Source organism: Cynocephalus volans, chromosome X, assembly GCF_027409185.1.
Source record: "Cynocephalus volans isolate mCynVol1 chromosome X, mCynVol1.pri, whole genome shotgun sequence".
In the NCBI taxonomy this organism is placed as follows: Eukaryota; Metazoa; Chordata; class Mammalia; order Dermoptera; family Cynocephalidae; genus Cynocephalus; species Cynocephalus volans.
The window spans coordinates 125643629-125653180 of NC_084478.1; the positions used below are offsets into that span (position 1 = coordinate 125643629).

The following is a 9552-nucleotide window of genomic DNA, read 5'->3' on the forward strand; positions in this document are numbered from 1 at the left end:
TCAGCCCAACATCTCTTGTCACGAGTCTCTGAATCGTGCTGTCAGGCCATACTTCTTGAAGCTCCAGGGCTCCAGATTTCAGCAGGGGATGCTGTGCGAGGTGGAATGAACAGATCGTTGATCCAGGTAGCTTTCTCCCAAGCCACCTCTACATTCCCTATTGTGCTCTTTGAAAAGAAAGGCCCATGAAGGTGGCAAGGCAATCTACGTTGGAGACAAAGGGCAGAAGGAGCTGCCACTTCCTCTCGTTCCCCCACTCGTATCATCTGCATCCTTTCTGATACTGACCTGATCAGCGTCCCCAGCCTCTTTCAGTCCTTTCCCGTCCGGCATTATCAATGCCCTACTTGACCCATGCTTCTAGCTCTCTAGATGACAGAAATATATGAAGGTTCGTTTTACTATTCTACATAATTTCATGTATGGCTGACATATTTTACAACAATTTGAAAACTAGGTCTAATTCCTCTGCTATTAGCTTTTGTATAGCGTCAGGAGGGTTCCAGTTGCATTTTCTATCCTATTTAGAGACACAGTTGTTTCACTGTGATTTATTAAAATGACTGTCCTCTCCCCCTTACTTCGCAGTAGCACCATTTTCATAAATCAACGGTCCATTCAGTACCCAATTTCAGAGTAAGAGCTTTCAACTTTTCCCCATATAAGTATAATGTTTGCCATAGGTTTTTCATACATATTCTTCATCTAGTTGGCTCAATTTACTTTTTTTCAATTTTTAATAAACTTCTTTTAGAATAATTGTAGATTTACAGAAAAATTACAACGATAGGACATAGAGGGTGCATATGTCTCACTCAATCTCCCCTGTTACTATCATCTTAGTATGGCACAATTGTCACAACTAATAAACCAAAACTAATAAAATGTTATTATCAAAAATACACACTTTATTCAGATTTCCCTTCATTTTTATCTAATATCCTTTTTCTGTTGCAGGATTCTACCCAGCATTTCACACAACATTTACCCATGATGCCTCCTTAGGCTCCTCTCTTGGCTGTGACAGTTTCTCAGGCATTCCTTGTTTGTGATGATCTTGACAGTTTTGAGGAGTGCCATGCTAGTCAGGCATATTTTAGGATGACCCTCTTTTGGAATTTTTCTGATGATTCTGTCATGATTACACTGGGATTATGAACTTGGGAAGGGGAAGACCACAGAGGTAAAGTGCTATTCTCATGGCATGGTATTAAGGACATATACTACCAACAGTGCCTTACCACTGTTGATGTTAATCTTGACCACCTCCCCCAGGTGGTGCTTGTCAGGCTTCCCTACTGTAAAGTTACCCTTTTCCCCCCATCCACACTGTACACTCTCTTATTGGAAGAACGTCACTAATGCACAGCCCACACTTGAGGAGTAGAGAATACCTGCATAAATGGTCAGCAATGCTTCTGCACAGGAGATTTGTGTACTCTTCTCTATTTCTTTATTTATTCAGTCATTTATTTATATCAGTATGGACTCATAGCACTACATTTTATACTTTTAGACTAACATTTCTTTCACTACTAATGTATGTTAATTTTTATTAAATACATTTAAGATTAATGGAGATATGATTTTTCTTGCTCAATATGTTCACATAGTTAGCCAGTCTTAGTACTATTTGCCCACAGACCCATCACTCATTCTTCTGCTCTGCTCTCTGCTATACAGGGATTGACCCCTGTAGGCTACAATTTCTAAGCTCACCAACATTTGGCTGCCATTTTGGTTTAACCAACTGGAGGGACCCACAGGAGATAAAACCAGGACCGACCAGCCAGAGTTTTTCTCATTCTTCCTCTGCATCAGGTGGCTTCTTCTTAATGACTACATATTTTCCTTGGCTCCATCACATATTTCCATGAGCCACCATCACGTTGTCCCACCATGACTTCAGATCCTGTCAAACTCAACACATAGGCTCCAGTAACATCCTCTCCTCTCAGCCTAGAGGTGGGATTTACTACTTCATGTTGCTAATTATTGGATTCTCCACCTCTGCCATCTTTGGCTTCTCCTACACTTATGTAACCAGTCCCCTGCATTATATTCCTTCTGTATTAAATGTTCAGAAGGGTTTCTATTTTCTTAACTGTTACAACTTGGCAATTATATTGATTGATCTTATAGTGTTAAACTTCTTTGCACTGCTGCAACAAAACCAACTCTGTCAACAGCATTTGAATATGGTTAAGTCCCTTCTATAACTAATGACAAAAATAAAACAAAACAAAACAAAATGTCCCTGGATCCTGAGATCTCCTCCAAATGACATTCTATCCCTCTCAAACTTTTCACAATCTTCTGAAAAATAATTTTACACCCCCTTATATGGGGATATATATGGAAAAAATAATAGGATAAGTAATAGAGTAATATACTCAACTTTTGAAGGGTTCAAGCAATACACATAAAGTATTTAACACTGAATGTGTGATAAGGCTCAAGTGATACTCAGAGGGAAAAGTATATCCTTAAATGTATTAGAAACAAAAAAAACATTTAAAACATCCAGGCAAATCAAAAAGCTGGGGAATAAATACAATATCAAGTCGAAGTTAGAAGAAAGAAGGAAATAATAACGATAAATGCATTAATAATGAAACAGATATCCGAGATAACTAACAAAACCCAGTTCTTTGAAAATGCTTATAAAATAGACTTTTTTTTGCAAAGATGATCAATTACTAAGAAAAAAAGGCATAAACAAAGAATAGAAGTTAAACTATATATGTTAGATATAGATGCAGGAGAGGTGTTTCTAAGGCAACACTATAGATATGACTGTCTACCACTGGTCTTCCCTGCTGCAGCTCCAGACTTGGAGTCATTTTTCACAAAGGTTGCAGTTAGACAAATTCTCAGATGTGACAGGGAGGACATCTCCCAGAAAGCATTTGGTCATGAAGCCAGTTGCCAGGATGGGGGCCCTCATGAGTGACGTCGGAGGGGTCCACTCCCCAAAACAAAGCAACTTCAAAGACTCCATCTCGTGCTGTCTGGTTAGCTCAGTTGATTACAGAGTGCTTTGATAACACCAAGATCAAGGGTTTGGATCCCTTCTCCATCCAACCACCAACATATATAAAGAATCCATCTCCACCCGTGCCGTAAACCCTGCAAGGACCCAGACAGAGGAGTCAGGGTGACCAATTCCCCAATTTTCACCTATACAAGGATTCACTTACACAAGTCCATTTCTGCCTCAAGGAATCGGGGAAGTGTGGACCTCGGTCCAAGAGGGGCATATTCAGGTAGGCCCAGGGAGGTATCACAGGCCTCCTAGGAATGAAGGTGAGGACCTTGAGGGTGAAGTAAGGGGACCCATACAGTCCACTTTTCCTGGACACTCCTGGCATGCTGCCGGAAGTCACGTCCTCTGACTTCCGCCTTGGGGAGTCTGAGAAACCGGAGCGGTTGCTGTGAGGTGCACGATTCCAGTCGGCAGAGGGGACCTTGATCAGTCTGTGCTAGAGTCGAGGTGAGACTCTCAGGGGGGCGAGGGACTCAGAATCATCCAGCTGTGCCCCTGCTGCCACCCGTGGACCACTCGGGGCAGACTTGTGAGGCTTAGCCCCACTCCCACATTCCCACCTCGGGAACTCACGGAGTTAGGCCTTGGTGTGACGGGGCAGATTCAGGTCACAGGGGACAGGGCTCTAGCCTCTGCCTGCAGCCAAGTTGAGGCAATAGGGGGTTCACTAGAGGGACCCACGGATTCCATTTAAGGCAGGACACGCCGAAAACGGTGCCGGAAGTCACGTCCTCTGACTTCCGCATTGGGGAGTCTGAGAAACGAGAGAGGTTGGTGTGAGGTGCACGATTCCAGTCAGCGGAGGGTGCCGAGATCGGTCTGTGCTAGAGTCGAGGTGAGACTCTCAGCGGGGCGAGGGACTCAGAATCATGCAGCTGTGCCCCTGCTGCCACCCGTGGACCAGTCGGGGCAGACTTGTGAGGCTTAGCCCTACTCCCACATTCCCACCTCGGGAACTCACGGAGTTAGGCCTTGGTGTGACGGGGCAGATTCAGGTCACAGGGGACAGGGCTCTAGCCTTTGCCTGCAACCAAGTTGAGGCTCCAGGGGGTTCACTAAGGGGAACCACGGAGTCCATTTCAGGCAGGACACACCGAGCATGGTGCCGGAAGTCACGTCCTCTGACTTCCGCCTTGGAGGTCTGAGAAAATGGAGGGCCTTGGTGTGAGGTGCACACTTCCAGTCGGCGGAGCGGACCCAGCTCTGTCTGGGTTAGAGACGAAGTGAGATAATGAGGCTGGACTGAGGGTCCGGAATCTTCCAGCTGTGCCCCCGTTGTCAGCCGACAGCCACTCGGGGACATACTTGTCAGGCTGAGGCACCCCTCCCCCATGCCACTTCAGTCGACTCTGGAAGTCAGAGCTTTTTTGTGATATGGGTGACTGGGTTTGAATAAGGACAGGACCAGGCCCTGTCAGGCGCGAATGTCAGGACCCTGTGAAAGAACTGAGGAGACCCACAGAGTCCATCTCCACCCCCGCTGTCAGCTTCGGAAGCCCCAGGAATGGCGCCCTAAATGACATCCGCTGACTTCTGCCTTTGAGATGGGGAAGAGGCGTGGGCCTTGATTGGAGGATAGGGGGCCGAGGCTCTTCCGGGTAGACAGGTGAAAACACAGAGAGAAGAGGGAATGGGCATTAGAATCCAGAACGAGGGAACGCCACAGAAGCCTGAGCCTGTTGTCAGCCCTGGGAGGCCTTGGGCATGTGTCCTGACTTCCACATCCAGGTGTGGGAGAGAGCAGGGGCCTGGTATTAGGAGCATGAGCTCAGAAAAGCAGAGGGATGGCCCAGGATCTACCTGGAGTCAAGGTAAGGATTCAGGGGACCCAGGAGCCCAGGTAAAATGGGGCCCAACCCCGCCCTGGGAGAACGTGGGCAGGGTTGCCAAAAGTGTTGCATCCTTGCTTCTCCTTTTGGGGAGTCAGGGAGGTGAACACCTTTGCCTGAGGGACGACTGGGGATACTGCCACCCCAGAACAGCAGAGAGCTCCCAGGAACACACTCTGTCACTACTGTCGGCCCTAGAAGCTCCAGGCAGGGTGACCAGATATGATGCTCCTTCGCTGCTGCCTCGGGGGCTCTGAGGGTGGTGAGGATTTTGGTCTGAGGTTTGAAGCCTCAGGTCGGCACAGGAAAGAGTCCCAGGCCCTGCCAAACATACAGGTAAGGACACAGAGGGAGGAATAGTAGGGACCTCCCACCACAGAAAGCGAGGACCCAACAACTCCCCACCCCTGTTGTTGGCCCTGGGAGGACCCAGACAGGGCTGTCTGGATGTGGCGGCCTCTGACTTCAGCCTGGGAGGATGTCAGGGAGGAAATGACTTTGTTCTGAGGGAAGTAGCCTTACATCAGCTGAGGGACAAGTGCCAGGTATTTCAGAAGTTGAGGTAAGTACCCCTCGTGAAGACTAAATATACCTACCCATATCAGAAAGGACACTACAGAGTCCAGCTTCCATGTTCTCAACCCCTAGGTGATCCAGGTAAGGGTAGCCGGCTGTGACATGCTGTCGATTCCACCATGGTGGGGAAAGGGGGTCCTCAAGCACGTGAGAGCTTGGCCTGAGCTAAGGGAGGTGATGCCAGCTCAGCATAGGCTTGGTCTAGACCCTGTCAGGATTACAGGTGAATACTCTGAGGGTGGACTGAGGGATGCCCCAACCCAAAACAGTCTGGACCGAGGCCTTGCTGTCTGCCCTGGGACATCCTGGGCCAAAGTGCCCAGATACGATGCACCCTCACTTTTATCTTGGGCCTCTCAGGGAGGTGAAGGTCTTGGTCTGAGGGGCAACTTCAGGTCAGCAGAGAGAGCCACATCTGGTCACAGAAGGATTCATCTGAGGCTTAGCCAGGAGTCAAGGTGATAGATCTAGTTGAAGGTAACCCCTAACTCCCAAAAGAAAGGACCCCACAGAATGCAGTGGTCCCTTGTTCTCTACTCTCTGAGACCCCAGGCAGGGGTGACCCACCCAGGACATGACACCTTGTCACTTCTGGCTTGGGGTTTTCAGGGAGCTGAGGGCCTTGGTTTTAGGGGTGAGATTGGACCAGAAGGGAGAGAGACATCCGATCAGCTGAGGGAGGAATCCCAGGATATGTCAAGGGAAGAGATTTTGGTGAGGACTGAAGGTATCCCCAGCCCAGAACATAAAGAGGGCCCCACAAATATCCACCGTGGCCCTGATGTAAGCCCAGGAGACTGTGGGGAGGCCTTCAGACTGAGCCTCACTTCTGGCTCAGGAGTCTCAGAGGGCAGAGGACCTTGATCTGAGAGGGCCATGCTCAGATTGACAGAGAGATTTGTCCCAGGCCCTACCAGGAGTCAAGGTGAGGGCTGAGGGGACCACCCAGACCAGAACACACACGACTCCAGCGCCTCCCTGTTCCTTCTGTGAGCCATGGGAAGACCCAGGGAACAGCGGGTGGTTGGGCTCTCACTTCCTTTTCCGGTGTCTCATGGAGACAGGGCTTTGGCATAAGGAAGGTGGCCTCAGGTCAGCAGAGGGAGAGTCCCAGGACCTGCCAGACATAAAGGTGATATCACGCAGACCGCTCACTCCAGGACACATGGATCCCACTTAACTTGGGCACCTCCTGCGGTCCTCCCTGGGATGCCCTGGGCATGTGTGGCCAGATGTGGGCCCCTCTCTGGCTTTTGTTCCATATCAGGGGTGTGAGTTCTTGTTCTGAGAGTTTCTCAGGCCAGCAGATGGGTTGGGTCCGGGTCCTGACGACGTAAAGGTGAGGGCTCTGAGTGAGTATGAAGGGGACCATTCATTCACCACAGAACAGTGGGGACCTCACAGAGTCCGGCCCACCCCTCCTGTCGGTACTGGGAGTCCAAGGTGTCTTTGCAGTCTGCAGCTTGAGGACTTCCTCTATTCCTCTTACAGGAGCTCCAGGAACTGAGAGGTGAGACCTTGGTCTGAGGCAGTGTCCTCAGGTGACAGCAGAGGAGGCCCAGGAGAGCCAGGCGTCAAGGTGAGGTGCATGCCCTGAATGAGTTACAAGAGCCCCACCGGCCCCAGAACAGAGGGGACCCCACAGTTCCCGGCCCCACCCACACAACTGTCAGTGCTGGAGCCTCATTCTCTGCTGGCTGCACCCTGCAGAGCCATCTCATTCCCCCTTCATGTCCACAGGAGACAGGCCGACCAGGAGGACAGGAGCCCCCTGTGAGGCCCTAGAGCACCAGTGAAAGAGAAGACCTGTAAGTAGGTCTTTGTCAGAGCCCCCTAGGGTGTGGTTCTAGGCTGAGGCCACTCAACCGCTCTCTCTCTCCTCCAGGCCTATGCATCCCCATCCCCGTCACCCAACTCCAGCCCACACTCCTGTTTTCTGCCCCCAGGGAAAGTCGCGATGCCTTATTGTGACAAGAGTCAGCTCTGCGAGCTTGAGGAAGACCTTCGGGCCCAAAGAGAGGCACCAGCCCTGGTGGGTGCGCAGGTTCCTGGTGATGAGGACGACATGGAGGTGTTCACCCCCTCTTCTTCTTCCTCCAACTCCTCTGCCTCCACCTCTCCTCTGATCCCAGGCACCCCGGAGGACGTGCCTACTGCTGGAACACCAAGTCCTCCCCAGAGTCCTCAGAGTGTCTGCTCATCCCCCACTGCCACTGTCTCCCCTCCATGGAGCCAGGCAAGCGAGAGCCCCAGCATCCAAGAAGGGGAGGGCCCGAGCAGCTCACAGGATGTGGGATTCCCTGAGTACTTGCTCCAGGGTGCACCACAGGAGATGATGTATGATTTGCTTAATCTCCTGCTCCTCAAGTATCGAAAGAAGGAGCTGATCACAAAGGAAGAAATGCTGAATGGAGTCCTCAAAAATTACGAGGACCAATTCCCTGCCATCTTCAGCAAAGTCTCTAAGTACATGGAGATTGTCTATGGCATTGCAGTGAAGGAAGTGGACCCTGCCAGCCACTCCTACATCCTCAGCACCTCCCTGGGCCTCACCTACGATGGGATGCAGAGCGATGACCAGAGTGTGCCCAAGACCGGCCTCCTGATTATCACCCTGGGCTTGGTCTTCATGGAGGGCGACTGCACCTCTGAGAAGAGCATGTGGTATGTGCTGGGTGTGCTGGGGTTGTGTCCTGGGAGGGAGCACCCCATCTATGGAGAGCCCAGGAAGCTCATCACCGAAGATTGGGTGCAGGAAAACTACCTGGAGTACCGGCAGGTGCCCAACAGTGATCCTGCGTGCTATCGGTTCCTGTGGGGCCCACGTGCCCACGCTGAAACCAGCAAGATGGTAGTTCTGGAGCATTTGGCCCAGTTCAATATTACTTTCCCCAGTTTATTCCCACACTTGTATCAGATGGCTCTGAGAGATGAGGAAGAAAGCGCCCAGGCCGAAATTGCCACCACAAATGGCACTTCTGCCACAGCCAGTACCAGTTCTAGTGGCACACCTTGAAGCTTCTCTAACCCCAGATGAAGTCTAAGGTAGATTCTCCACTGTGTTTGAAAATAGCAGTCACTGTTTTTAGTAGAAAGATAGTGTGGGGCTAGGGAAATAGAGTGAATAACAAACAGCTTTGGTTTCCTGTTCTATAAGGGTAACTTGGAGCTTTCTCTTGTTTTCAGTTTGGAATTTTTCAAATGTTATTCCTTTAAATGGAAGGTTTAATTAGCTTAAGAAACTAAGTTTACGAATGACATTGATCACACATTTATTACTCTTTATCCAGTTCAGTAGTAAAAGTTTTGCTATTTCATAAAACAAATTGAAATCTTATTTTGTGGTCTGTAACAAGAGAGCATGGCATCGGAATAGGAATTTACTTGGAAATATGAAAAAACTTAACAAAATAATATGAGGTCAAAAAATAGAGAAAAAAGTAAGAAATCAGTAATTTTTGGCTTCCTTTTCCCTTTAACTCTGTTGTTCTGTGAAATTAAAATATATATGTATACCTGGATTTGCTTGTGTTCTTCCATGATGTAGGAGAAATTACATCTCCATAAATGAAACCACTGCTCACAACTCGTTTATTCTGCAAACATTCATTGAGCATCGCTCTCTGGAAGGCCCTGTGTTAGTCGTGGAGATATTAGGATAAGCCCAACCCATAGGGTGGTTGAGCCTAGGAGCAGCGGCCATATCGGGAAGGTGGTGAGATGTCCTCTAAATCCTACAGAACAAGTAGAAAAGGGTTAGGCAGAAGGTGGGGCTCCAGATGAGAGCAGTCGACTGTAAATGTCCTGAGCCAAGCCAGCCTGTGGCTTTGGAAGCTGCACTTCCCTCTGTGGGAGTTGCCTGCACTGAAGCTGGGTGGTGGCAGGGGCCAGGCTCTCAGACGCTTTGTCTTAGGGCTGCGAGCAGAGCCTGGATTGGAAATCTTCTCTGAGCAGTTCCTTTTGGATGGTGGATGGAGCAGAGAGAAATCTCCACCTGGGGCAGGTATGGAAAGTGTCCTGCACTCCTGTCCTTGTTGCAGTTGAACACAGTGCAGGAACTAGGTGATTTATACCCACCACGTGCAAGGGTTTCCTGAGAAA

General features: G+C 49.4%; 1 protein-coding gene across 1 annotated transcript; it reads left to right on the plus strand.

The window, feature by feature from the left end:
* Positions 1–7408: 7408 nt before the first annotated feature.
* On the plus strand, positions 7409–8467 carry LOC134368328 (melanoma-associated antigen 10-like). Its single transcript, XM_063084867.1, has one exon. It carries the CDS (start codon positions 7409–7411, stop codon positions 8465–8467), a length of 1059 nt encoding a protein of 352 aa, XP_062940937.1.
* Positions 8468–9552: the final 1085 nt, after the last annotated feature.

What these genes read in the sequence shown, in the direction of transcription:
- LOC134368328 (XM_063084867.1), top strand. Translation starts at nt 7,409, where the DNA reads ATGCCTTATTGTGACAAGAGTCAGCTCTGCGAGCTTGAGGAAGACCTT.